This window comes from Drosophila guanche, unplaced genomic scaffold (assembly GCF_900245975.1).
Source record: "Drosophila guanche unplaced genomic scaffold, DGUA_6, whole genome shotgun sequence".
NCBI lineage: Eukaryota > Metazoa > Arthropoda > Insecta > Diptera > Drosophilidae > Drosophila > Drosophila guanche.
In genome coordinates this window covers 4,700,857-4,728,582 of record NW_022995749.1, presented here as the reverse complement: position 1 = coordinate 4,728,582, position 27,726 = coordinate 4,700,857, and the positions used below count along the sequence as shown (strand labels likewise).

The 27,726-nt window shown below is 44.9% G+C and overlaps 5 protein-coding genes across 11 annotated transcripts; 2 read left to right on the top strand and 3 right to left on the bottom strand.

Annotated features, from left to right (window-relative positions):
• Positions 1-178: 178 nt before the first annotated feature.
• LOC117585450 (protein crumbs) lies at positions 179-19,762 on the bottom strand. Of its 5 annotated transcripts, none has more exons than XM_034274932.1 (14): positions 18,926-19,762; positions 9,446-9,790; positions 8,014-9,006; positions 7,735-7,869; positions 5,713-6,251; positions 5,599-5,640; positions 4,952-5,496; positions 4,592-4,892; positions 3,753-4,530; positions 3,506-3,688; positions 1,697-3,442; positions 1,507-1,631; positions 1,030-1,443; positions 179-961 (listed from the first exon to the last, which is right to left on the bottom strand). In XM_034274932.1, exons 1-14 carry the CDS (start codon positions 19,176-19,178, stop codon positions 731-733), a joined length of 6,630 nt encoding a protein of 2,209 aa, XP_034130823.1. In that variant the 5' UTR covers positions 19,179-19,762; the 3' UTR covers positions 179-730. The 5 variants fall into 5 exon arrangements, with proteins under 5 accessions (XP_034130823.1, XP_034130819.1, XP_034130820.1 ...); XM_034274928.1 differs by lacking the exon at positions 7,735-7,869 and adding an exon at positions 6,850-7,161; XM_034274929.1 differs by lacking the exon at positions 7,735-7,869 and adding an exon at positions 6,850-7,161 and having other exon boundaries at positions 5,599-5,616.
• A 708-nt stretch (positions 19,763-20,470) lies between these two features.
• Positions 20,471-21,809, top strand: LOC117585467. The gene is made up of 3 exons (XM_034274958.1): positions 20,471-20,944; positions 21,005-21,204; positions 21,264-21,809. The coding sequence occupies exons 1-3, from the start codon at positions 20,755-20,757 to the stop codon at positions 21,627-21,629; spliced, it is 756 nt and encodes a 251-aa protein (XP_034130849.1). The 5' UTR covers positions 20,471-20,754; the 3' UTR covers positions 21,630-21,809.
• LOC117585466 lies at positions 21,645-23,025 on the bottom strand. The gene is made up of 3 exons (XM_034274957.1): positions 22,855-23,025; positions 22,398-22,793; positions 21,645-22,343 (listed from the first exon to the last, which is right to left on the bottom strand). The coding sequence occupies exons 1-3, from the start codon at positions 22,994-22,996 to the stop codon at positions 21,682-21,684; spliced, it is 1,200 nt and encodes a 399-aa protein (XP_034130848.1). The 5' UTR covers positions 22,997-23,025; the 3' UTR covers positions 21,645-21,681.
• A 237-nt stretch (positions 23,026-23,262) lies between these two features.
• Positions 23,263-24,347, top strand: LOC117585344 (zinc metalloproteinase nas-4; the record flags this gene model as incomplete). The annotated part of the gene is made up of 2 exons (XM_034274788.1): positions 23,263-23,369; positions 23,479-24,347. Coding segments are annotated over 2 exons (939 nt in total), but the record flags the coding sequence as incomplete, so codon positions are not given.
• On the bottom strand, positions 24,293-27,476 carry LOC117585343 (uridine-cytidine kinase). Of its 3 annotated transcripts, none has more exons than XM_034274785.1 (6): positions 26,998-27,476; positions 26,798-26,943; positions 26,635-26,732; positions 26,523-26,571; positions 24,691-24,837; positions 24,293-24,544 (listed from the first exon to the last, which is right to left on the bottom strand). In XM_034274785.1, the coding sequence occupies exons 1-6, from the start codon at positions 27,369-27,371 to the stop codon at positions 24,426-24,428; spliced, it is 933 nt and encodes a 310-aa protein (XP_034130676.1). In that variant the 5' UTR covers positions 27,372-27,476; the 3' UTR covers positions 24,293-24,425. The 3 variants fall into 3 exon arrangements, with proteins under 3 accessions (XP_034130676.1, XP_034130677.1, XP_034130678.1); XM_034274786.1 differs by having other exon boundaries at positions 24,293-24,552; positions 24,712-24,837; positions 26,998-27,475; XM_034274787.1 differs by lacking the exons at positions 24,293-24,544; positions 24,691-24,837 and adding an exon at positions 25,348-26,099 and having other exon boundaries at positions 26,998-27,472.
• Between the last annotated feature and the right edge of the window lie 250 nt (positions 27,477-27,726).

Sequence of the window (27,726 nt, the reverse complement as noted above, 5' to 3'; positions counted from 1 at the left end):
TTATCAATAGCTTTGGAAAAAAGTCGAAATATTTAATATTTATTATAATGTATATATAGTACAGTCTCTTAAGGTTACGCTTAGAAATTCTAGAGCAAAATATGTCTTTCATTTTGATTTGAATGCTTAAACAATAGTTTTTGCTTTTGCAATTGCTTTTCGTTACTCAATTTAGTGGGTTTTAGTTTTTGTTTTATAAGGCCACATTTCCTGTTGTATATACTTCAGTATATAATAGGCATATAGGATTTATATTTTAGCTCAGCTAAGTTATGTAAATGTTAAAATCTGTGAGGGGGAATACGATACAAATCTATTTACAAACAAAAATACTCGTACAATAGATCTAGGTGTGGAATGTCGGTTATTGGGTGTCCAGTTTTCAGTGCTATAACTTTGTTCGCAGCTTCAGGATTAAACGAATACTGAGTCTAAACTAAACGGACTACAATCGTAACTAGAGTGCTTGGGTTTTGCCATCTAAATTACTACAAATAAATAGGCAACGGCATTTTTTAATTATTAACTAACTAAAGCATAGGCATAGGCATCGAGGTGGTGAATATGTTGGGGCAGGGCTCTACGGCTGCTCCTCTGCTGCTTGGCTTTGAGCACCTTAATACAAACTTACGTACAAAAACATTGCATTACGTGTACATCTCTAGGGTATTACTATTATATGGGCGGACTTTAGAATATCTTTTGAAACGTATTTCAATTGTTGCTTAAACTAAATAAGTCGTTCCTCCGGCGGCGGCTTCAGCACATTGTCCATTTCCAGCCTCGGATTGCAGTACTCCTGAGCGCTGGGGCTGTAGGTGCCGCGCGTGGCACGCTTATTGCGTGCCATCACCAAAAAGGTGCCCAACAATGCACCAGCAATGAGCAGCAACACCACCACAACTGGTATAACAATGATGGCTATGTCTGTCGTCGATGGGCCATCCTCCTTGGCAACGATCTAGGAAGCAGAAAAGGGAGTAACAGCATCAGTATAGTCCTCCGATTTGAATCTCCATTAATACTCACCGGTGAGGTGCAATTCTTGCCGGCAAATCCTTCCGTGCAGATGCAATAGTAGTCCGGCTTGGCGCCGCAATCCTCCATGCAGCGGCCCCCATTGCCGCAAATATCTGTGGCATTGCAGGGATCGGTAAAGTTGCAATAGGCCCCGCAGTGGGGCTTCTCGCAGATGCACTGGAACGAGCCGGGCTTGTTGAAGCAGCGACCCAAGCCGCCGCAATACTCGCCCTCCACACTGCACTCGTCAATGTCGTTCTCACAGTGTATGCCCTCGAAGCCGGTGCCCAGGCAATTGCACTCGTAGCCGCCCACCAGATCCATGCACTTTCCAGCGTTCTGGCAGGGATTCGAGTCGCATTCGTTGATGTCCTGCTCGCATAGGCGACCCGTGTAGCCCAGACTGCACTTGCACATGGGTGACTGTGATGCAGGAAGGAGTCGTTAGCGTTTAATCGATTAGGGATTGTTGCTATAGTTTCTTACCAGTCCTGTGGTCAGGCAGAGTCCACCATTATCGCAGGGCGTGCGCTCACAGAAGGGCACATCGCACAGGGAACCCTCAAAGCCGGAGGCGCAGGTGCACGTGAAGTTATTGCCAGTCAAAGCATCTGCGGGGGAGTAAATAAATGCTGCTTAAAACTCTGCTCGAAGGGGTTTAGTTCGGTGTACTCACTGAAACCATTCTCGCAGCTGGAACCATTACGGCACGGCTCATTCTCGCACGTCATCTGCTTGAGTATGTCGCACTGAGGACCGGTGTACTCCTCCGGGCACTCGCAGTAATAAGCTGCAATCAGATCCGTGCAGTTGCCACCATTGTGGCAGGGCAATTCTGCGCACTCGTTGATATTCAGCTCGCAGTGGCGACCCTGGAAACCATCCTGGCACTGGCAGAAGAAGTCTGCCACCTGGTTGATGCAGGTGCCATTGTTCTGGCACTCCGTGTTCAAGCACTCATCGATGTCGGTGCCGCAGTCGTCGCCCTCGTAGCCCGCCTGACAGGTGCACTCATACTCATCGGACGGCGCCCGACAGTAGCCATCGTTGCGGCAGTCCGTCTGGAAGCACAGAATGCAACCCTCAGCGGGCCGTGTTGTGTTCAAGCGGAACTGGGCCTTCAGCTGCACGGACACGTTCTCGGTGCGGGGATACAGTTCGGTGTTGGAGAAGTACGGCAGCAGCAGATCACCCACACGCGCCTCGCCCACGCAGCCCTTGAACTGGGAGCCCTGCTGGGCGGAGAGCGTGGAGCCACGCGACTGGCGCGACTCGGGCATGCCGCCCAAGTACACTTGGGTGCTGCTCGAGAGCAGGTACTGGATGGCCGCCTGGTCAATGTCGACGGAGAAGGATGGTGCCGGATCCACCATGGATTCCCAGCCCTTCCAGCCACCCTCCAGCTTGCCATTGTGTGCCCGCAGGAAGATGCGACTCCACTCTCCGTCGGCGTTTTCCTTCTCAAAGCGCGTCGACTCGCCAATGTGCAGCTGCGTGAGCTTCCAGGTGATGGTCACACGTCCGCCGTTCACACCAATCTCAAAGAAACTGTCCGCATTATCGATGAACAGCAGCGTGCCGCCTGCGCGTGTGCGATAGGCAATCTCAATGCTGGGCTTCAGCGTCTGCTTGGGACCAGTCTCGCCGCCAGTTTCCTCAGCTGGTGGGGGTTCCTGGAAGTAGAAGAAGGCCAGCGGGCTGCGTTCTCGGCCCGTGAATGTTGTGTTGGTCAGACACTCGTAGCCATCGTCCAGATTCTGGCAGACACTCTCGCCCGGGCAGGTGACCAGCTGACAGAATTCAATCTCCTGGCAATCCTTGCCCTTGTAGCCATTCGGGCACTTGCAGCTGTAGTCGTTCCATGTGTTGCGGCACTCGGCATTGTGGCGGCAGGGATTCTTGCGGCACAGATCGTCGGAAACTTCGCCTGGCAGCACCGAAGCACGATCAATGCTGACAGCACCCAAAGGCTTGGCATTCACTTGCACATCCGTCACATTCAGGGGATACATTTCCACAATAAGATTGAGCGAACCGTTGCTCACTTTTACGTCCTGGATGATGCCCTTGAAGTAGTCCTTGCTGTCATCGGCCGCCTCCTTGCTCAGCACTGTGGCACTCTCATCCATGCCGGGCTCTGTGCTGGCTGGCAGCAGCGACTCCCGTGTGGGCGCTGGACCGCCCAAATAGAGCACTTGTGCATCCAGCAGACCCGTCGTTGACAGCGTCTTGCGGAAGTACTCGGTGCCATTGAGCTTGACCTGCACCAAGGTCTGATTGCGCACTACCTCGATGAGGTGATTGTAGCCATTGTCCAGCTTCTGGCCACCCACAGTGTAGGCTTCGGGTGTGCCAGAGAACTGCATCTTCACGAGCAGCTCGCCGCCATGCAGCTTGGCCGACACATACGAATCGCCAATGTCTGGAGGGCAAAGGTAAGAAAATATTAGTTTGGAGTGCAAAACGAAGCCTCTTTTTTACTCACTTTTGGTGGGCGTCTTGCGTGGATCACTGCCCAAATAGAAGACCTGCCCGGTGGGCTCTCGCGTGCGTATAAACATGGAAATATCCAAAATGGAGCGAATGGCACGCCTCCCCACATCGGTGGTCTCCACAATCACTGCCGAGTGCGTGGTATTCTCATGCCCAAATGTAGCTGCTGTCATATCTAAGGAAAGTCAAGGGAAAATCATAAAAAAACTGCCTCAAGGGACATTTTTTAATCCACTCACTGTGCTGGCAGGTGTGTCCAAAGAATGGCCGCGGACAGTGGCAGGCGAATGTGTGCCACAGATCTGTGCACTCGCCATTGGAGTGGCAGGGATTCGGTTTGCACTGCTCGGTGCGCGGACAGCCGCTCTGTACATTCTCCAGCTTCGTGTCGCCGTACGTGAAATTGGCGCTCTGCTCGTCGGGGAAGATCCATTTGCCATTCACGACAATGTCCTGCATGCAGCCCACAAAGGCCGAGGGCTGATGCGTCAAATGCCGCAAATAAGACTTCAGATTGGGTATCGTTCCGCCCAAATAGGTGCGCGGAAACGAGGGCTGACTGTTGTTGGCCGTCTCATATGAGCCCACGGGGAATATGGCCTGCTCATCGTTAGCGGACAGCACCAAATGCGATGTATTTATGGCCACAAACACCTTGTGCCAATTGCTGTCGTTCAGCTTGGATCCAATGAAGACGCCCTCCCATTTGTTGAGCAGCGACGAGTGGAGGTTCAGGCGTCCATTAATCAGCTCTAGAATATAGCTGACAGGCTCATTCTTCTCGCCGGAGGTGCCAAAGGCCAGCACGCCATTGGGCAGCGTGGTTCTAAATTGCAAATTAATGTCATAGCCTTCCTCGCGTTCGGTGGTCACAGAGATCAAGCTGGTGGCCACCATGGACAGCGTGGTTGTCTTCTCGCAGGTGTCGCCCTGGAAGCCATTCTCGCAGGTGCAATTATACAGATGAATCGTCTCGTTGACCAAATACGGACGACAAGTGCCGCTATTCAGACAGGGCTGCAAGAGATAGAGAAATAATTAGTAAGGATTGAGGATTTAGTTTCCATTTTAATCTTACATTTGTGAGGCAACCAATCAGCGGCACGGAACAGTTTTTCCCACCAAAGTTGGCATCACAATCGCAGTCGTAGTCGTCGATTTGATCAATGCAGGTGCCGCTTTGGCAAGGATTAAAGCGTTCGCACTCATCGATATTGACCTCACAGTGTGGGCCTTCGAAGCCGGGTTCGCATTCGCAGGTGTAGGCGCCAATGCCATCGTTGCAGGTGCCATGCTTGCTGCAGGGATTGCTCTCGCACTCATTTATGTTGATCTCGCAGTTTTTGCCAATGATGCCAGGCACACAAACGCATTCGTAGCTGCAAATAAAACGAAAGTTAGTCCAAAATTATATTGTTATACCCTGGCTGGCACTCACCCGCTGGCATTCTCATAGCTGAATGGCTGACTAAACACTTTGGGCAGGTCCGTGAGACGGCTGAACTGGTAGAGCGTCTGATTGGAGCGCTCCAGACAGTTGCTGTTGTACTGACACGGATTGCTCTCGCACTCATTGATGTCCTGCTCACAGTTTTTGCCTTTGTAGCCCGCATGACACTCGCAAAAGTAGTCCTTGACTTGGTCCAGGCACTTGGCGCCGTTCGTACACGGATTGGACACACACTCGTCAATGTTTAGCTCACAATTCTGTCCCTCATAGCCAGTGCCGCTGCAGTCGCAACGGAAACTGCCCAACTGATCGATGCACTGGCCGCCATTCAGGCAGGGATCGCCCACACAGTCGTCGATGTCAATGTCGCAGACCCTGCCCGTCATGCCCGGTATGCAGGAGCAGGTAAAGTTGTTGATCATATCAATGCAGGTGGATCCATTGGAGCAGGGATTGGTGATGCATTCGTCAATGTCAATCTCGCAGTTCTCGCCTCGATATCCAGGCTGGCAAACGCACTCGTAGGCATTGATCTGTGCGTAGAAAGAAAAGGATTACAATTTCTGTAGATTTAAGCTTTAGCTTTAAGCAGGAATCAAGGATTTGGGCTCTAGCAGTGTACCTACGGCACTCACTTGTCTCAATATCCGATGCTTTCCGTATTTAAAGAAAAACAACTAATTACACTTTAGTAACCACTTAAGACGTCACACCCCCCTTCATCTGAGAGTTCCCCCTTGGCTACCTACCTTGTTGTGGCACGTGGCTCCATTTAGACAGGGAAAACTGAGGCACTCATCCACATCCGAGTCGCAGTGTATGCCCGTGAAGCCGGGCGTGCAGTAGCACTTGTAGGATCCCTTTTCGTTCTTGCAAATGCCATTGCCGCAGATCTTTGGGTGCAGCGTGCACTCATCCACATCGTTGGCGCAATTCCTGCCCGTCCAGCCGCGTGCGCACTTGCACTCGTAGTCGCCGTTGGGCAGATCCAGGCACTCGCCACCGTTCTGGCAGGGCTTCGTGGCGCACTGGTTGCACACCTTGTTCTCCGGGCAGATGCACTGATTCTGCACGCACACCATCGGCTCCTGGCAGTTGAGCGGCGAGCAATTGTCGGCTTTTTCGCATCGGTCTCCCGTGTAGCCCACGGCGCAGTAGCAGTGGGTGCCGTTCATCGAGCATGTGCCGCCGTTCAGGCATTTACCGTTGGTTGCATTGCAATTGATGGGCGTCAGGGCCATGGCAGCGGCCGTTCCACCATCGCCGGTGCTCTGCTGGCAGTTGTAGCCTGGGGTGACATTTCGAAATTAGAATTTGGTTCAACTTTAGTTAATGAGTTAGTACAAGTATAAGTAATATTTAATAGTTTAAGTATTTGTACTACTGCTACGCTACATATTTACATTTGGATAAGCCGGGGTTGCACTAAAAGTTGCAAGAAACAGTTAAATAGAAAGAGTACTCTCATTCGCCTCTCTCTCTCTCTCTCTCGTAAAGCTCACTCTCTTTTACGACTTGTGTTTTGTTTGCATGCAATTTGCAGGTTGAATAATTAAGAGAGAAATTCGTTTACTCTGCTAAGCAGTGCAGTCCGGCTAAGCAGTTCTGAGAAAGTGAAAGAGAGCCAAGCGTTTATTCTGCTAAGCAGAGCAGCAATACGCTAGCTATGCTAAGCAGTTCACAATAATAACAATTCATTGAGCGCTCTAGCATATGAATACATAAAATATTAAAAGTAGATAGCACTACTAGAGGTACTGCCAATAACCGCATTCAAAATTCAAAACTACATTTAATTAGGATGACACGACTTTTAGGACAACCCTTTGCGTCACGCCATTTCATCGTATATTTATGTACACATACTACTACTATATATGCCAAACCTGTGTATCCACTAGCACATATACAGGTATAATTGCTACTATATCCCAGGCAGGTGCCACCGTTCAAGCAGTTTTCTTGGGGACATGCATTCAGGGAGGCCAATCGATGGGTTGGTGACTGTTGTTGTTGTTGTTGGTTTTTGTTAAGTTTACTAGCTGTTGTTGTTGTTATTATTGGTGGTATTCTGGTTGTTGGAATTGTATTCGTTTTCGTAATTGCTGGTAGAGTGATTGCTACTGTTGTTGTTGGCAGTTGTTCTGGTGTCGGTGTAGTTGTTGTTGTTGTTGTAGGCAGACAATGACCAATTGGGCCTAGGGTTTTTTTTAGCCAAATACGGGAGGATTGTTGTTGTTGTTGGTATATAGTATATAAGATTAGGGATTAGTGTTTAGCGTATAAATCGATTGTTAGTAGTAGCAATGGGAGATTAACCAACAAAAAAAAGCAGATGCACATTAATCCAATGCAGTTCCGAGAAAGCTTAAAGGCCAGTCAATAAATGTTTGAATTTATTTTCTATGAATGATATAAGTAAGCTCTTAATGAAGTTTCAAAGTAAAGCGCTGCTGATGAGTCCGTTCATTTATGGGAAGTTTAAGTGCAAGCAGTGCACTAAGCGGTATGGCATCGAATGAAGTTTCTGGCTAATCAGAGACTGATCAGAAAAGCACACGCTCTGTAGATCATCGAATGGCAAGCACGTGCCCATGCAATAATGATTCAATGGCTACCAATTTAATGTAACATTTCTCTATAATTCATTGACACTTTCTGCCTTGAAGCTTTGAGAACGCGGGAGACCCCCCCAGGCTACAATAAATGCTACCCTCTAGCCATCTAACCCACATCCTCCATCGTCCAGCCTCCAACCATCAACCACGTACTAAGCTTCAGTTCGCAACGCTTCCGCTTGAGCCACTCGGGCGATATGTAGCGCTTCTTTTTCTCGCTGGCACATTGTGATGGATCGAACATTTCCACCTCGATTGGAGCAGGAATTGGCGGCTCCAAGTCGGAAGCTTTTGTTGTTGTTAAATTAAGACCATTAAAAAACCATTTAAACCCAAAGAAATTAAATGAAAAACCAAACATATTATGACCATGCAACGCCCATGAATACCCTTTAACCTTTTAGCGTGAATCTCCCAGAGGGAAGGACTTACCCGTTGTGCCTGGCTTACACACGCACTTGCCGCCAATGCACTCCGAATCGATGGGACACTGCTGGGCACAGCTCGGTCCCAGCTGGCAGAGTTCTCCACTGTACTCCGGCGGACACAGACACTGGAACCCAATGGCCTTGTCCACACAGGAGCCACCATTCAGGCACTGTTGGGTCTGGCAGGTCATGGGTCGCTCGCACACCTCACCGCCCCAGCCGTCCAGGCACTGGCAGGTGTACCAGCCGTAGGTATCGAAGCAACGTCCGCCATTCAGGCACGGACTCTTGTCGCACTCATCCACATTCGTTTGGCAGAAGGCGCCCGTGTATCCAGTGCCGGAGCAGTCGCAGCTGAAGCCATTGATGCGATCGATGCAGCTGCCATTATTCTGGCACGGCTGCGAGGCACACTCGTCCGTGTCGATCTCGCAGCGTGGTCCGGCATAGCCCTTGGGGCACTCGCAAGCAATGCTCCCCGTGCTGCCGAGCACCACGCAGGCGCCGTTGTTCAGGCAGGGATTCGACTGGCACAGCGGATGGATGTTCACCTCCGTCTCGCAATGCTGTCCACTGTGCTGGGCATCGCAGAAGCACTGATAGTCGCCGCGCGAGTTCTCCAGGCAGGTGCCACCATTCACACAGGGATTCTTGCCGCAGGGCGAGCCATTGTCCTTCTGGCAGTTCTTGCCCGAGTACCTGGCCGTGCAGCGGCACTCGTAGCCCTCGGAATTGGACGAACAAGTGCCATGGCCCATGCACGGATCATTCAAACAAAAGTTATCCGGCAGACGCGTAAACAAATCATGATCGCTGCAGGGTCCCGGTGTCAGCGGACACACGCCGAAAACGACATTCTGTACGGTGGAATTGTTGACAAACTGCAGTCCGGGTCCATCCAGCAGGCAGCCGGAGAAGGAGTTGCCCAGTATCAGGATGGCATCTTTGTAGCCAATGTCCTGATTGGTCAGAAACTGGCTATTGTAGGTGGAGTTGGCTATAGAAAGGGAGGGGAGAAAAAGGGGATTAGTGGGGTGTTTTTTAGGGAATTAAGTCACACATTTTTGATGCAGTTGTATCCCTTTCTATATGCAATTTTGGATTACATTTACTTCCATTTGACTGGCATTTAATCTAGAGATGGCACGTGATAGTTTCTACGCAACATCGATCACTTTTGTGTGATCGAAACGCATGAATCCGCTCGCTTATGGAACATTTGTAATCAACCTCATTAGCTTATTTAATGTTCAATCACGTTTCTGGAGCGTTCCTTTCTTTTACAAATGAAGTTCCCCTTTCTTATCCCTTCGTGATGATGGGTAATCAAACCCTTGCCCAATTTAATCAACAACATTTCACGATTTCTTTGACGATTTCCGTTAGACCCTTTCCCAGACCCTGTTTGTCTTCTGACTGATTGGATTACCACTTACCAAATATGCTTGCCGCACGATCCACATGCAAATAGAGATTGCCGTACTCGTATTTGAACTGCAGCGTATGCCAGCGATTGTCCAACAGTTGGTAGGGCAATTTCACATCCAGACGATTGTTTGGCCCATGGACGGCGGGGCCGGCCAATGAGATTTGCAGAAAATCGTTGAGCACTGAGATTACGATTGAGTTTTTGTTGTACTGCTGGGCGAGTATCTCACCGCCCCGGCACGAGCGGAAACTAATTGCCGAATGATCCCAAATGGGCATCGGCGTCGTCAGGCGGAGGTAAGTGGAGCCATTAAAGTATGCCTCCTGGGTTTGCACCTCAACGGAGGCAACATCTGCAAAAGAAAGAAGATCAAGAGTTTAGTTTGTGACATGAAATGAAAGCATGACAAGGCCAGGCCAGGCCAGGCCACGCCAGTTCAGGCCACAGCCAGTTCAGGCCAAGTCGGATCGGAGGGCGTACTCTCATTTAACTAATCGCATTTCATTCGAATCGCGGGTGACTGGGACTCGGCATTTGTAACCGTAGACTTCCTCATTTCCTCCTCAGCTCAGACTTATTTGGCCACACAGCAAAATGGCCAATTGGTTTACTTTGGCTTACATTTTTGTCTCCCTCTTTGGCATTTTTTTCCTCCTTCTCTCTTGGGGGCATTTGTGTCTACCTCCCCGCTTGGCTAAGAAAGTGCTTTTTATTCGACTAGCATTGACCAAATTAGACAAGTTGCCTTGGCATGCCACCACACTTAAATGGTAATCAGTTAACAATTTCATTTCAAACTTTCATTTGCGACAGACGATCGCCTGCCAAGGCGCAGAATCAATTCCCATTTCCCCCAACAAAAAGAAGTTGCAGACCAGAAGACGCCGACCATAACTTTGCACTTTGAGTGGTTTTCTAATTCAACTTTAGGCGAGAGGGAAAGGCTGGCTATGGGGAAAAGACCGATGCTGGAAGTACTCTAAAAATATCAGAAATCTGATCTTGGTGAATGAGTCCGTCCGCCAATGGAACATTTGTCCTGCACTACATTGAGCTGTACATAAAATTCTCCTACCGCGGAAAGTGTATATCAAGATCGCAGCAAAATGAAACAACTTTCTTGACTAAGGTGCACCAGGCGTAAAAAAGTAAGAAAAAGCCAACTATGACGGTCCATACTCGTCTGTTCGTGCTTAGATATGTGGGTACCGTAGATGTACGCGCATTTGTGCAAAAGCCGGTTTTATAGATCGTTCAATAAACTGCAAAAAGCAAAAAAACCAAAATAAAATGGAAAGAAAGTGGCCAAAAGGAAAAGTTACTAACGAGAGGAAATTGCAAACAGATGATGACAATAGGGAACTAATTATGGAATTTGACGAACTAAAAACGCTATGGACTCTGGCACTACAAATCTTCAGCTCATCTTTCTAGCACAATTTCAATTTTCAATACTTGGCGCCCAAGTGTCGTATTGACTGCTTGCTTTGGCTAGCTTCAACAGGCACTGCTTGCTTAAGCTAGCTTCAAGAGGAACTGCTTGCTTTAAGAAGCTTCATGGAACACCATTAAATGCTTGCTTTGGGCACCTTGGATAAGGCTACGAGACTGCAGATAATTCATTAATTATTTATAATTAATTTAATTGATTTTTAAATCATTTGTTGGTGGGGAGGTACCTAGAAAATAATCATTCTTTTCAATAAAACTCATTAGAGACCTGGGCGCTGCTCTTCCCTGTTTAATTTTGGATTTTCGATGCCTTCAATTTAGAATTCCAGTTGCCAACTGGTTAGACCATCGCTGAAGCTGGACTTGGGATACATTAAAACTGACAAGTAAAACTGCTGGCAAGAAAACTTTGGCATGGCACTGACTGAAGTACAGCTGTTTATTGCCAAAACGAATAGAGCCAAAGCGAAGTTTTTGGGGGGAATTGTGTGTTAAGTGTTGGCGCATTTTCGCGTTAATAAACTTTTAAAGAAGCATACATATTTTTGCACTTCCCTTGGCCAGACAAGAGATAATTTTAGCACCTTCTCCGGGCTTGGTTGAACCCAGACATTGCTGGTACTATGCCCTTTTGGGCAGCTGCCCTGACCCATGGCCTGTTGGCTGGGGATTCCGGGCTTAGAAAGCGCTCGAAGCGACCTCGTCGCAAAACAGAACCTGAACAGCGACGAACAACATAATGGAAAAAACATTATGAGGCCATCGATTTTGCCTCGTCTCGCCTTGTCCGGTCTTCTCAAACATTTCGTATTTTATTTTGTATTTAAAGGCGATTTGTGGAATTTGCATTGACAGTTGTTCGTCGTTTTGCCAGACGTTTTGGTTAATGTATGCCACAGGGTGGGGCAGGCAGGCAGGGGGGGCAGGGGTTGCGGTTGCGGTTGGCAGTGAAGTGAGTACAAGTAAGTCGACAGTAAAGAGCTCATAATTATATTATACTCACGTACGAAACTAGGCAGAAAATTATTCAAAAGTTAAACAACACAAAATGCGACTTAAACTGTTAGATTGTTGGACTGAAGATACCGACAGAGGTGTGCCCATTAATTGGATGTAGGTATCTAGTATTTGAATGTTCAATCTCGTTCCTTGTATAAATTTCCCATAAGTAAACAGAGAACATTCTTTAGAAACGATTGGCAAGAAAAAATTGGCATCATGCAAGGCATAAACATATTTCTATTCAATAAAATGAATTACCTACAAAATTCCCGTGAAAACCCCGGACATGCCTTGCACTTTAGAGGTTTTTTTCACACATTCATACACGTTTTTCTTTATATTTATAAAGTTCAGGTATAGATTTTCCTTATGCGTCGGCATGCACCTTTCTTGTTGTACAATCTCCGCCTTGCCTTGTTTTTTGTGTTGTTGTTCTTGACCGTAAACAAACGGAACGGACATTTCATAATCATAACCAAGAAAAAGAATTCTATTTCTACTTCTCTTTTTTTTTTTTTTGCATTTTTTATTATTATTACGCTTTTTGCGTGACTTTTGGACAACCGTTTGTTTAGTTCTTCGACTCATGAATGACTTGACTCAGACGCCAGTCGGGAGCTGCAAAAAACCAGCTGTTAAGCCGTCTCTCAGCGAATTTGCTTTAGCGGTGCCATAAAAAGAAACAGTTTAATAGTGTCTTTTCAGCTATTGTTCGGGTTAAAAGAGAGAGACAGAGAATGAGAGGAAGAGAGAGAGGGAGATAGAGAGAACGTTTGCTGGAAACTTTAATGACTGCTCGCACTGTGACTGTTTTCGGGCACAAAAGAGTTTGTTATGCCGATTCTTAAGTAGGGGCGCGGCAAATGGTTGGAACTTAGCCAGTTTGAATGAGTTTTTAATGAATTATTCCAACATAGAAAATAATGATACGTATTTCTGGGAGAGTGAAAAGATTTATGGAAATGTTCAACTAAAATATGAACATTTTTGTGCCCTCTTCTATAAGCTTCCTGAAACGTTTTTCATACAAAAGCCAATAAAAAATTGAATAAATTCCAGTACACTTAAAATATTAATTGAGGGATTTAATTGCCATGGAAATATAATTTTTCACTTGAAGTTTTTCGCCAAAAAAAAATTATGTACTTTCCCCGACTCTCGTACCTTTGCCGCATCGTACCAAATTCCGCTTCAAAAGAGAAAACGCTCGAGATCTGAAAAACTTTATCTGAGATGCATAATTACACTGCTTGCTTTTCCATTTCCCAATGTTATTCCCACATGTCACGTTATTTTTTTTACACTTGAAGCAGCGGAAAAAAGTGATTTATGCAAAATGAGATAAATGCACGCAAAACACTCAAAGGAGGAAGCGGTAAATGTAACAGAAAGCAATAGCCGACTCCTGTTACACGCCCACACGACGGGCAGCGAGAGTGAGAGAGTGGGAGAGAGAGAGAGAGACCCAGTTAGTCAAGAAACACTCAAATCATTGCAACACTTTACACACACTTACAAACGCATAAACGTGTGCAGCATAAGTACTCCAAATGCATGCATACATATGTATGTACATATGTAAATTAGCTCAACTTTAGCTTTTTGCTTTGCTTTTCCCCTTCCTTTCGCACTGCATTCTGCTTGTATGACTAATCAGCGTGTCTGCATATGCAAAACAACACCAAAAGTAAGGACACACATACGTACTTACATACATATGTACATGTTTAACCCCATGCGGCCGCTGGCTATTGTCGTTTTGCATGTTAGCCACTCTTAAGCCAGATGCAGTTCTCTCTTCTCTCTTTTTTCCCCCCGCTCATCAGCTGCTTTAATGATACCTCGCACCGGTACATGTGAGTTGCAAAAAGTGTATAGATTTCAGGTTGTCACAGGAACGGGACTCAATTCCTTTTAACATTGATTTTCCTGTTTTTTGAGTACAGGGTATCTAGTTGTCGGAATACCCTAGATACTCCTCTCAAAACGCTCTTGTTGTTGTTGATATTTTTGTAGCAGGTGCAATTGCAGTATTCACCCTTCCCTTAGTCCGAAAGACGGGCTGCTCCAATGTGTTGGCCACAACAAAACGTTGCACGTTGCTAACTTCGGCTGTGACTTGTGGGTGGGTCGGCTCTGTCCGGTGGTTGGGTTGCCCGGGGACCCGGGATTGTTTTACAGCTACATTTTTGTCCCTCCACCCACTCCTTCACTCTCTGAATATGGTCATACTTCAATTGTTTTCACATTGCAAGTGTGTGTTTGTATGTGTTGCCTCATTCAGCACTCAACCCACACTTTACTTTTGTTTCCATTGTTGTTGTTTTTGTTTTTAATTTTTGCTCTAAATACTTTTAACTTTTTCGTTGCTTGAGTTGTTGTTGTTTTTGTGTAACAAACCGCCCACGAAAAGCACGAAAAAGTTTCATTTTGCACTCGATTGTTTTTGTACACTTTCTTTAGAAGGGGTATAAATGTTTGTTGGAGATGTTGGGACGTAGGAAGATTGCTTGTGAGTCTGTGAGTCAAGTAAAGCTGTGGTTGGAAATTCCATAATATAAAGAGTATCCAAACATTGGAGCACCCTAGCTTTTTTCTGCTATGGTTTGGATGTTCAGAATTGCATAAATTACCGATGACCGATTTAACGTGTTTTCGTTTTCAGTATTTAATTTGTTAGCAACAACGAACTACAACAATAAATAACTACATTTTCGTGTAATAAAAATGTATAATTTTTAATTGCTGCGTTTTCGTTTTTCGGTTCACTTTTCTCTTTCTGTCTCTCTATTGATGGAAAAGTGAAAACGTGTCGCGATTAAAATTTAATTACAGCTTAAAGATAATACGATTATCGAAACGTTCCAAAGGGTTTAATTATACTACAATACGATGCTCAATAGGCATGATGTATAAATAATGATACATAAGATCTGTGTAAAGATTTTGTGGAAATTGTTGAAAAGTTTTCCATTTGGTAAAAGTTTCCACAAAATTATTAGCGGTTTATTTCATGTTGTGTTTAAATGAAGTTTGCTGAAATGTTGTATTTCTTTCTTTTCTAGAAATAAACAAATAAATTAGTTGTACTTTGAGCCAATTATTAACAGGAACTAAGCTTCACAGAGCAATTACCCCAAATATGGTTGAAAATAGATGAGTTTCCGCTATGAATATTTATTGTTATTTAATAGAGTATTCTGCAAAATTTCATCAGTTCAGCTTTAAATTATGTCTATCCGGGCAAAATCAAGGGTGTGAACCGGATCAGCAGTGATTCAGGGCTATATCCATGAGAGTTTTTCAGCTACGGGGCCAGTAGATGATAAGTATTTGAGCCATGAAAGTTGATGGAAAGAAAGAAGATTGTTTGGCTAAAGTCGGTCACACAGACAAGGTTGTTTCTTAACGGTGTCGAGATTTGTTTGAACTTTTACAATGGTAAATACTCAAACTATTTTTTCTAACATATTAACTTTCCCATGTTCCCCCATCCTCATACTTTTCTCTATGTATAAATACTTTTAAGAGCTATTTTCATGTCTGACTGCTCTTTGGACCTGGAGAATAGATCATTTGTTCCGACACCTTCTAGTTGAACGAAGAGGAAACAAAACTAAGCTGCAAACAAGCTTCCCACACTAATTTCCGCTTTTAGCTTCCAAGAAATGTGCTGGAGAAATGTTTATTTTTAAAATATTTAAATGAATACGCTTCTATTATCCAATATGAATACACGATACATACTACGCGTGCGGAGGAGAGGTGGAAGCTAATTAGTTTTGATATTCCATGAAAGCTGCAGATTAACATCCAGCAAACAGCGGCAAAAAAACCACAAAAACTGTGCGCACCCACAAAAAAATGACAGGGAATCTATGGTTGATTCGGACTATGGGATACCCGCTAGTCGCTCTTCGGAAGTAATTTTAGATTTAACTGATTTACTTGGAATTCCAATCTGAATGCAGTCTACACGGAACCTTTGAACTACTTTCTCTCTTATCTCATATCAACAAAAACACAGAATACCCTTGTACTAGTAGAGTAAATGGTATCTAAATTTCAGTGTGTCAACGGCTTCAACGGTTTCGCTCTAAGCATGCTCCACCCCTGCTTGCTCCCATGAAATCATGATTACACATTCACACATACATTCCCACTTCCCACTGCTTGCTCTTCTCTTTTATCTCCTCGTTCTGGGAACAACAACAAAACTAACCACAAAAGCAAAGCAGACAGACTCCCCCAAAAAAATAAAAAAAAACTCTGCTTAGAATTGAGCACACTCAAATAGAGTCGGAGCTTCTCTCTCTCTCTCCTTTTGGGTCTGATTCTGCTGGCTGTTGCTGCGCAGCCGCGCCTGGGAACCCGTTTCTCTGTTGTTGGAAACAACAATTGGCCATGGCTCCAACTGCGCGACGACTGCGACTGCGACCTGGCCCTTGTACTCGTCGTAGTACATGCTCTGGGCCTTCCTGCCAGACCCGTCCATCCACGAACTGGCACAAAGCAATGAACTGTTGAATAAAACAAAACCCAAAAACCTGAGAATCTTTTCCGGTGGTGCGTCCCCTGCAGAACAGACTAAGCAAACACATTCAGGGAACAGAGCCTGAGACTGTGGCCTGAAGCTGGTGCATTAGTGGGCGTTGCACTGTGGCTCGAACAATGAAATTGCTTTTAAAATAAAGTGTGGAGTCATGATTAATATTATTAACATTCATTAAAATGTATTAGATGTAGGTTCTAACGATCGCGCTCATGCGATCCCTTAGCTTACGCTTCCTTTATAGAAAACAGAATATTTACTTGCACTGCTTTAAGTAACTCAAAAGTCCGCTAGGCAAGCAGAACCTTCCGCCTGTACCTGTATTTCCCACCACAATTACCACGCAAACACACACACTATTTATGTCCAATTTGTGTACGTTCCATTCCACTGTATCGTCGCGGCACTCACATGAGTCAATGTTAACAATGCCCGTGTTGTTGTACTGTGATCGCGCTGCGTATGCAAATAGCTAAAGATAAAACGCAACTACGTGAGGGCCGCGATAAAGCCAACTGAGTTCGCAGTCAGCATTGAACAACGCCCCCAAAGACTTAAACATTTGTTTGCATGAAATTTTGTTAAAAATTGAATCAAATAAAAGCGAAAGCCGCAATGTTTTGTAGTGTCCCCCTCTGTATGATATTTGCGGCTTCTGCGGTCGGGTCGGCTCTTCCCAAGGCGGCCCTGCCAATCGATGGAGAAACTGAAAACTGGCAACGTTGCTGCAACTGCCTCCGACCTTTTGGTTCTCTATTATAGTCAAAGGGGGAAATCAGTGGTACTTTTTAGTTTAGTTCTTTTGTGGCTATTTTTATAGAGCAAGCTAACGACTTGCACTAATGGCCAGCGTCAGGCAATGGTCGCGGCCCGTTGCGTAGCCCCGGATCCACGGATACACGGGGTCCAAGGGGATGACCAGGCCCTGTGTCACGGCCGATTGCACTTTAACACTTGACCAGAGAACAGGCGGAGGCCTGAAACCTGGGCCGAAGCGGCAAGCGGGTGTGTCTCCCCCCGCCCGCCCGCACACAATTTCCGATTTCCACTAACCCGCGGGGTCACGTGTTGTCGTCATTAGTGCGATGCAGGTAGCGCGCAGGTAATTTGTATTCCTCAAGAGGAGTGTGTACCTGCGCAGCGACTTTTTTCACTTGAAAAGATGGATCATTCCAATTTATGAGAAAATTCAGTGGAAAAACTGACAAGAAAACACTCTCAGAAAATGACGATGATCGACGGGCGATGTCTGGATTTGTACAATGGAAGCTGATGGCGGCCCAAAAACCAGTTGTTTGGGCGCAGTGCAGGGCTTTCCCATCTATCAACATTTCTCTCTCTCTCTCTCTCTGTTTCTCTGTGTTTCTGTGTTTATACCCTCGATGAAGGTGTTTTAATTTTTCCAGATGCTTGACAGTGCACATCAAATACAAATTTCCCATTAGCAAATGGTCTAGAATTACATTTCCAAATAACTGACATAGGAGTTAACTTTTTGCAAGGGTATCGATAACTTCGGTACCCCCAAAATGTCGAATTCCATAATTGGAATTGCGGTACTGCTTGCCAACTGCTGACGTTGCCGGCTTCGCTGCTTTGGCAATTGTTGTAGTCGCCGCTTTCCGGCCAGCGATAAGATTGCAGGTAACAACAAATCCCCAATGGCTGGCGGTTGGTCCGATCGGTATTGTAAATAAATAAACCAAATTTGAGGTCGTTTTTGCACAATCCCATTGAAAAAGGGGGGCACGGGCACACGCAGCACACAAATACAGCGACAATAAGTGTGGAAGCCACGGACAATACGAGTATGTAACTGACAATTACGCATAATGATTCAGCAGGCGACATTTGAATCAAATCATTATTCAATTAAATTATATTCGAATATAGGAAATGAAATGGATGACGGAAGAGATAACATGAAATGCACACATTACTGTTGGCAAGCAGTTAAAGATCAATAAAGAGAACTTCAGAAGAGAATATGGCAAGCAGCAACTGCTTTCTTATCCTCTTAACTGTTGACACTAACAATAAAACATTTGCAATCCCAGCAAAATGTAGCGCTTAGCGATAGCCAAAAACCAAAAATACTCGAATCAATAATAACAAATTAGCGAATATTTAACACCATCAAACTTTTGGTATGCCATATCTATGAGTCACCTCTTTATAGGACGGAGAGAAGGAAAACCCGTTGAACAAGTTTTCGGTTACCAAAATTCGATGAAAAATCTTTCCCTTCCGCCCCACACACACTCACTTACTCACATATGAGAGCTTTGATTCTCGACTCAAAAGTGCACTCGAAAAAAATGCAAGTGGTTCAACGGAAAAAACAACAAACAAGAATCAGGCAGAACATTTCAATGGAGTCACGCAAACTCACAATACATAACAATACAATGATAGAGGGAGGCCAGCTTCAGCTCCGCCGCTCTCTCACCATGTAGAATGTCCTCTCTTTTTCGCTCTCACCTGTTGCTAAATATATTAATATGAAGAGAAATATCCATTGAGGCGCTGAAATGGCGCGCTTGAGCAAATGCTGTGCTGTCGACGTCGTAATTTGAGCTGCGCTTTTCGTTCGGGCTCGGCTCTGCATTCTTCTTGCTGCTGATCTGCTCCGTTGCTGCTGATGTTGTAGTCGTTGTTGTTGTTGTTGCTGTTGTCGTGTGACGTGCGCAGTTGCTGCGGTTGCTGACGCTGACGCATTGACGATCTGAGCCATGATCGTACCTTTTTTGTTGTTTTCGGTATTGGCCAAGAAGGGGTTTCGTTTTGTTTCGTTTCGGTTTGTTTGGTTTACATTGGAGCCTTTTGGGCCGCTTAGAATACGTTTATTTACGCACACACACGCACATGCATGCCAAACACATACACTTGCACTTGGTCTAGAACAGGTTTTTTTTTTTTTGTCCAGCTCTAGAAAAAAACACTGCTTGTTTTGCACACTTTCGCATGACACTTTCTAGCCTGAATTTGAATAATGAATTGAGCACAGATTCGGATTGAGCCACTAATTTCCCATGTCGCAGGTAAGAACACACACTAGTTAGGCTTAAACAATGCTGCACTGGTAGTGGTGGTTGTTCTGCCCTTTTGAACTGCACGGCAGTGCATTGAACACACACACACTTAGGCGCGTTGGCTAACACCAACACCAAGGCACGGGATTGCGCGCATAGAATGAGAAAAGCAACAAAAACTTTCGGCGGGGCGGCCTCTGTTGCGTTAGCGACAGAAACTACAAAAACGTACGTCCGACGCGGCCAAGAACAAACTGTGAAATGCTGTTCGTGTTAGCTGCTTGCCACTGTAGTAGTGTGTGTGCCCAACAGGTAGCCTCATGAAGCAATTATATAAGGAGGTCTCGTCGGCTGCCTTCGTTCGTTTTATTTCCTTAGAGTTAAGTGCGTGTTTTTTTTGTTATTGATATTTTATTTTTTGTAGCAAGAAAGTTGAAATACATTTTAGAGTTAAGAGCCTAAGAAAACAAATATATATTAAAAACAACAGTACCGACTACTTTCAAGTAGTAAATTGCTTAAAATTCAAAATAAAAAAAAAACCTTTAACTCCTTTTCTTGCAATGGGCAATTTTAAATCCCATGCCATCAAAGCTTTAATCAGAGCCCTTCCACTCGCACTTATTGACACTTATTGATAGGGCAGAACTTTTGCCGACGAGACCTCCTTTTATAATTGCTTCATGGGTAGCCTCATGGTGGTTTTTTCGGATTTGTAAGCCTCGCTATCGGCAGAGTGTGACCAGGCAGCAGGCAGCTATGGTAACATTGCTCAGTCAGCTGTGTTTTGTTTACAAATTAATTAATTTTGTTAACATTCCAATTCCACTACACTTGAAGTTAATGCATAAATAAATATAACAATCAGATATAAAAACAGCACTTGAAAAGCATACAGTGTGAGCGAGAAAACTATAAACTTTTTAGTCGATCTTGAGAAATATCGATTGCTACACTCTGAATCCTATCGAATTACGTGCTTGTGCCAGCCAACCACCAAACCAGCACAAATTTTTCTCTGAAGTGTCTGCCTTTTAGATTAGATTAGATTGGTCTTGAAGTGAAGTTAAAGTGTTAAAGAATATTTGGATAATTAGACAAGCCCATAACTGGGGAAAATAACAATAAATGTATAAATAAATAAGTAACCCTGCAAATACCATAAACTAGTGTTGGCTGTACATGCATCCCAGTCCGGGTGTGCAGACTCAGTGGCAGGGGAAGCATATGTTTAGAGGGAGTCGGCACTATTGTTGACATCTACTTTTTGGCGCCATTATGAACAGCTATGTGAAAATTCATATGTGGAGCGACGAAAATACGCTCTTTTTAATTAAGTTGGTGAAAAACTCCCGCTATGTTTGGGACTCCACACATGCCAGCTTTAAGCAGAAAACCAAAAGGCAGAACTTCTGGCTGGAAGCTGCCAAAAAGATGAACAGAGAGACTGGCCTTAAAATGGAAGTTGGTAAGGCACTAAAAGATGATTGTTAATGAATTGATTTCTCAACCATTGAATGCATTGCAGGTGAAGTCAAAAAGAAATGGCAAAACATCCGAGCCTACTACTATGCGGAGCGCAACAAACTGATGAAGGCAGCGCGCAATGGCACGCCGGATGGGGAAGTGCGCAGCGCCTGGAAGTACATGGACGAAATGAGCTTTATGGCAAATTGTAGAATACCGCCAGGATACAATCCCGATACGTCAGTCAGTCGCAACGATATGGTGGGTACACTTATACTATAATCAAAAATATTCTACTTAAATCTACAATTAAATTTAAGACCTACAACGATGGTGAGGAAAGCTTCGACGAAGAGAAGTATCCGGTTGAGGAGGGTTCTCCTCAGGTGCAGGAACAGTTGGAATTCTGCAGTCCCTGGTCGCCAGCGCCAGCACCAAAGAGAAAGAGATACGAGTCCGATTCTAACGATGCCATTTTGACTAAAATTTCCGACTCGCAGAAAGTGCTCACCGATGTCCTGACGATGCCGACAAAAGCAAATCCTCAGGGCGACTTTGGAGCGTTCATCGCTGGCGAGCTAAAGAAATTGGATGTAGATTTAAGCAAACGTTTGGAAATCAAAATATTACAATTAATTACCGATTTCAAAATCAAGCAGTTAACACGCGACGAGGAAAGCCATTAAACTAAGCTGAAAACATATTATGAAATACAATTTAAATTTTAAGAGTTTCCTGTTAATCATCCAAATTGAAGTGTAATTTTGAAAAGTATTCTCTAAGACCTTCCCTCGCTTGGGGACCATGTCCTGTCGACTTTACAGTGCGATGATCCAGCACTTGCTCAATAAAGTTCTCCTCCACGATGCGCTGCAGTTCCTCATTTGGAATAATATCCAAATTGATATTCGTGCGTATGGATTCCTCTCTCAAAAAGTTGTGCAGACAAAAGCAGGTCAAGACAATCTTGCTAAATGTCATGGGGACACGTTTGATGGGCGAAAAGATGACTCGAAATCGATTGGCCAGCATCACAAAGGCATTCTCCACAACGCAGCGACTCCGCGAGAGCATATAATTGAAATGCTGCTGACTTTCGGTGAGATTCTTGCCAATGTACGGCTTCATGTTGTACTCGGTGAGGGGGAAGGACTCATCAGAGACTAGGGTATACGGGGATATACGGTACGAGTGCGGCAGAGCAGCTGGCGGTGGCACGTGAATGCTGTTATCATCCAAACTGTATTTCAAATCAGAGTGCAGCCACACATCAGCGTCTCCAATGCGAGTGTCTGTGCTGACGTTCACATAGACGAATCTGTACTTGGCGTCCACGATGACCATTAACATCATGTTGGTGTCCCCTGTGCTGGCCATGGGTCGTGTTTTGCAGTGCTTTCCTGTTATTAATCAACTTATTAATTATTTGAAACGCAAATCCTTTTGTGTCTTACCATCTATAGCTCCGATGCAATTGGGAAATCCCCAAATATCGTAGAAATCTGCGGCAATCTGTTTCCATTCGTCTGCTGACGTCGGAAAGGGTAAATAGTCGCCATTTAGCACATTGTACAACGCGGGAATTGTCTCTCGTAATATTTTTGTTATTGTGGGTATATATGCGGGCTTTGTTTGGCGAAATGGCATCCTACCAGTGAACAGATAGAAAAGCGTCACCTTCAGTCGTTCCTCTGGTGTAATTTTGTTCCTTAACGGAGTTTTCTGTTCCTGCATAACAGGCCGCACCATTTCCAAAATTAAATGAAACTGTTCTGGTGTCATTCTCAATACTCTACCGTAGAGCACGGAGTCTTCATCCACTATTTCCCGGCTCATCTTAAATTCGATATCTGAAATTGAATATTTTGCGTGAATTTATGGCATAAACAAGTGGCTGCACATTTTACTTGCCTGCTAAGTCGCGTTGCAGTGCATCCTTTGAGGTTCCCAACTCTCGCTTGCGACGGCTCTGCTTTTTCAGCATGTGAGCCGCAATCAGATAATTATTTTGCATTAATAACAATGCTGCACATAGTTTTTTTCGGCTTTCCATTTTTATTTTGCTTGGCAGTTTGTATTAGAGATGGTACAAGCTTGATTCAAACATCGATTTGGTCTATTCTTTGGGTATCGATGTTATTTTGCCATCACTTGAAGGAAGTCTATCACCAAATGAAAAGTGGGCTAACTTTTTCAAAATTTTGCGCGAATCTAAGGTGACACTGATATGCACATGAGCATATATCGGACTGCATAAATCCGTCCATAAATCACTGCGCACGCGGATACGCAATGCGTACGCTATGCAAATGAGGACGACTACAAACAAAGTGCCGACCGATAAAACGCTGCCTGGCTGGGCCACTTGCACTTATCACCAGTGGAAGCGGCGCCGAGTGGCGCAGCCAACAATTTTGGAGGTCTAGGTGAGAGACTATAAATTGGTCGTCGTCCCAGCACGGAGTCACAGCAAGTGAGCGAACGTGGCGTAATGGCAAAGTTGCAACGAATTCTCACATTTTTGTTTCTTCTCAGCGTGGCGGGGGCACTGCCGCTAGTGGATCTGGACTCTGAGGAAGATGCCATTGACTTGTCGGACCTGGGTGAGGCTATATTTGGTAATCCGGACAGCGAGACCACGGGGGTTCTGGTCGATGCGCATGATGAGCAATCCCTGCAGAATCCCGAGGAGCTGGGCACCTACTACGAGGGCGACATTCTCATTCCGCTGAGCTATCGCGAGGAGCGTTCGAATGGAAGTCGCAATGGCATACTCGCACAGAGCTACCGCTGGCCGGCTGCTGTCGTGCCGTATGAGATCAAGGGACCCTTTACGAGCCAAGAGCTGGGCAACATCAATCACGCCTTCAAGGAGTACCACGTCAAGACCTGCGTGCGCTTCAAGCCGCGCACCAACGAAAAGGATTACATCTCCATTGGCAGCGGAAAGTCAGGCTGCTGGAGCAGCATTGGGCGTCTGGGTGGACGCCAGGAGGTGAATCTGCAGTCGCCCAACTGCCTGCGCACCTACGGTACGCCCATACACGAACTGATGCATGCCCTGGGCTTCTTTCACGAGCAGAATCGTCACGAGCGGGACGCGTACGTCAAGGTGATGAGCGACAACATCAAGCCCGATATGATGGCCAACTTCGAGAAGGCCAGCGCACGCACCCAGTCGGCCTTTGGTGTGGACTATGATTATGCCAGCGTGATGCATTATTCGAGCACCAGCTTCACGCGCAACGGGCAGCCCACGCTGAAGGCGCTGCGTGCCGGATCGGCGGCCAGTCAGATGGGACAGCGCAAAGGTTTCTCCGCTGGCGATGTGCGCAAAATCAATGCCATGTACAAGTGCGCCAAGTAACGCTGATCTGATCGTTTATTGGAAAAATATAATATATTCTATAACAATAATATAATTAACATTTCGCCTACGGTAGATGCTGTGCTATGGCCTTGTACTGCGCTCCGTTGTGCCTTCAAACCGCTGCTAATGGTGCGGCAGATTCTTGTTCGTGTCGAAGAAGAAATTTCCCTGCATATTGAGCTCCTTGCATAGCGTGGAGAAACGTCTGATGGCATTGTAGGTGCCATTGCCAAAGTGATCTTTTTTTTACAGAGAAACATACAAAGTTATATGCTAAGTCCGCACACGTGGCATGTGGATTAGTAAGTGTATTTTTGCTGGTAGTAGTCAAAAGTTGTCGCCGGCCAGTGGTTAGTGGGGACGCGCCTTGCAGGGTAGCTTGCCGCTTGTGGCCTTACCTGGGCCCATTATGCCGCTGGCATTCAAGTCCAGATTCATGTAGAGTGCCATGTTGCCGGTGGAGCCAGGACGTGAGCGATTATTAAGAAAGTCTCGTATGTGCTGCACAATCAAATCGATGGCCACTAAAAAGGGAGAAGCAATTGAAACAAATTATAGTGAGAAACAGGCACACAGACGCTCCGTTTCGTATGTTAGACCGTTCTAGGAAATTGGAACTCAAAACAACGGAAACAAAATGCACTTACCTGCCAGAAAACGATCCAAGCAGTCTACTATAGCTTTAGTTAGTATGTGTGATTACCTAAGTCGCATCTAAGTTACGCTGGGCAGCTCTGTCTGTGTTAAAATCTACCAATCGAAGGATGTGTTTTGGTTTTGTGTGTGCTTTACAATACGATTTACATCATCTCTCAGCTGAATTATTTTTGTACTTACTAAACGAAACATTTATTTATCATCTTTGTTTTTTTAGACTAGTTTTAACAGTAGAAACAATTAATGAAACGCGAAAGTCGAGCGACTGCCGACTGTTTGGTTTACCCTTAACTTGACTTCATGAGCGTTAATCAAAGATAGAGCAAGAAATTGAATTAGTTTTAGTAGAACTTTTAACATATTTAATAGTTGCAATAATTGTTGGTGTTATTTGAAAGGGTTTTATGTTAAACCAAAGGCATGCAAGGCATGGAAGGTGATTTATGGTTTTTGGTTAAAAATTTCGAGAGCAGAAAGAGTCATAAAATACTTGGAAATATATGAAATCATTTTTTAGGAAACTTAAACGATAAACAGACGGACAGTTTGCGTTGTCTGCACGCGACTTTCTTGATCTACAAGTATCGGGCATTAAAATATGAATTTTACAATAATTAGAGCTGTGACTTGTGTGTGAATTTTGGGTGAATTAAGTGCTTAGGAACCTTACAAAAAGTCAGAGCGAAGGAGCCAGTTTTGTGACATTTTTCGAGCTTACACATACACACTACCATGTATAATATTTGAATATAATTAATTAATAATCGAGTAGAATATATAATAATAGTAGCTATAGCTAAAGATACTTTTCAAACTTAGGCGCTACATTAGTGTCGTGTTACAGGGTGTGGCGAAATATGAGGAGCGAGGCCCGGCGCTTTCTTCTTTGTTTTTCTCTATTTCTGTTTGGTGTTTCTCACTTAATTTTTTGGCAAAATTAGTATAAGCTTTGAGGACACGGCGCACCACCTTTGAGGGGGTTTAGGCTTTGTTTTTTTGTAATTTATTTTGCACATTTAGTGATCTCGCTTCATGCTGGACGGCGCAGCTCTGATTGTGTGGCTGTGCTGTGCGCTGTTCGTGGTGGCGAGTATCTCCCCGATATGGTGTACAATGAGATCAATGGCAACTGCAAGAAATACAATAAAAATAACAAAAACAAAACAAAAAAAAACACAAAAAAAAACGAAAACAAAACGTAGACCGAAAGAAAAACAAAGAGAAAGAAGAGGGACAACTTTTTGATAGGAATATATAGATATATATATATATATATGTATATGTATGTATGTATATGTATATAGTTTAAGTATATAAAGGTCTGGCTTGTACTTAGTTTAAAGATTTTGTTGGTTAATTCAAACAGGAAACAAAATAAAACTATTGTTGTTTTTTTATGTAACAAAAACTTAACAAATTCACTACAAACGCTACACGTGAGAGTGTGTGTGTGTGTGTGTGTGTTATATATACATAAATAATTCATGTACTTTAATGTGAAAAGAAACAGTTGGGGAAAGGCGTGTGGTCATGGATTGTGTGTGGATCTCACCTGTGTTGTCGGCGCCGCGTGGTATGATAACGTCAGCAAACTTTTTTGTCTGCAAAGGAGGAAGGAAAGTGTGTCAAATGGTAACTGAAAATAGCTGCTGGCATACGCTTACGGGCGAGCAAAATTCCTCAAAGGCGGGCTTCACAAACGTCATGTACTGGGTGAGCACAGCGTCCAGGTCCCGGCCACGCTCATTGATATCACGTGGCACTGCGTACGAAAAACAATCATGGGTTATGGCAGCTGAATGCGAGGTAGCCACACGCCACACTCACCTCGTCGCGCTAGTCTCGTGTCCGAGTCGGTATCCACAAACAGTTTCATATGGAAGAGATCGCGTATTTTGGGGAAATAGAAGACCAAAATACCCTCAAACAGCACCACATCCGCTGGATAGATAACCAGCATGTTCTCAAAGTCCCTAAACACACATTAATTATAACATATCGACACAAATTTACTGCCGCATACTCACAGCGAATTGGTGCGGTAGTCATAGCCGGGAATCTTCACCTTGTGCCCCTTGAGAATGTCCTGCAGCGTATCGTACATCAGCTCCTCGTTGAACGCATCCGGATGATCAAAGTTAAACAAGCCCTTTTGTGCCTTGGCCTTCTCGGCAGCCGTCAGCTCGCGATAGAAGCTATCCTGACTGATGGCCACCACCTGGCGCTGCGTATGATCCATTTCGGCCTGGCCCAGCTGCTCCATGATCTTCTTGCACACCGTCGACTTGCCGCTGGCCGTGCCGCCTGCCACGCCAATCAGAAACGGTGACTTGACCTCATCGCCCGTCAGGGCATCGCCATTCGGCAGACGTAGAGTATCTCCTTTGTTTGAGTCGCCCATTATTGGGATAATTATTGCAAATAGGTTTTTTCCTGCTTTATTTATTTTTTTCTTTTTGGTATTTAATTGCTACAGCGAATTACATGGTCGCACGACTATGAATCCGCATTGACCAGGTACGCAGTGTTGCCACTTTAGCACTTTTCAAACTAGATCTAGCTTTTTTAAATTTACACATGCGGGTTAAGTTGTAAACTAGCGAGTATCGGGAATTATAGCTATTTTCCAAAATATTTTTGAGCTATTTTAGCTTTTTCAAAAGATATAATAAGATTGATAAATCATTCGAGAATTTAATTGAATCGAGATTTATAATATTACTGACGAAGGCCCCGAGGGTCTCTCGAGTGGTAAA

Excerpts from the sequence above, each read along its gene's own strand:
- LOC117585450 (XM_034274928.1), bottom strand. The coding sequence starts at position 19,178 with ATGGCTCAGATCGTCAATGCGTCAGCGTCAGCAACCGCAGCAACTGCG. Across the intron at positions 9,791-18,925 it reads ATTAATATATTTAGCAACAG|ATGTTGCCTCCGTTGAGGTG; the intron begins GTGAGAGCGAAA and ends TTTCTTTTGCAG. Across the intron at positions 3,443-3,505 it reads ACGCAAGACGCCCACCAAAA|ACATTGGCGATTCGTATGTG; the intron begins GTGAGTAAAAAA and ends TTTGCCCTCCAG.
- LOC117585467 (XM_034274958.1), top strand. The coding sequence starts at position 20,755 with ATGAACAGCTATGTGAAAATTCATATGTGGAGCGACGAAAATACGCTC. Across the intron at positions 20,945-21,004 it reads TGGCCTTAAAATGGAAGTTG|GTGAAGTCAAAAAGAAATGG; the intron begins GTAAGGCACTAA and ends AATGCATTGCAG. Across the intron at positions 21,205-21,263 it reads CAGTCAGTCGCAACGATATG|ACCTACAACGATGGTGAGGA; the intron begins GTGGGTACACTT and ends ATTAAATTTAAG.
- LOC117585466 (XM_034274957.1), bottom strand. The coding sequence starts at position 22,996 with ATGGAAAGCCGAAAAAAACTATGTGCAGCATTGTTATTAATGCAAAAT. Across the intron at positions 22,794-22,854 it reads ACTGCAACGCGACTTAGCAG|ATATCGAATTTAAGATGAGC; the intron begins GCAAGTAAAATG and ends ATTCAATTTCAG. Across the intron at positions 22,344-22,397 it reads TTGCATCGGAGCTATAGATG|GAAAGCACTGCAAAACACGA; the intron begins GTAAGACACAAA and ends GATTAATAACAG.
- LOC117585343 (XM_034274785.1), bottom strand. The coding sequence starts at position 27,371 with ATGGGCGACTCAAACAAAGGAGATACTCTACGTCTGCCGAATGGCGAT. Across the intron at positions 26,944-26,997 it reads GACTACCGCACCAATTCGCT|GGACTTTGAGAACATGCTGG; the intron begins GTGAGTATGCGG and ends ATGTGTGTTTAG. Across the intron at positions 24,545-24,690 it reads TAAGGCCACAAGCGGCAAGC|GGCAATGGCACCTACAATGC; the intron begins TACCCTGCAAGG and ends AAAGATCACTTT.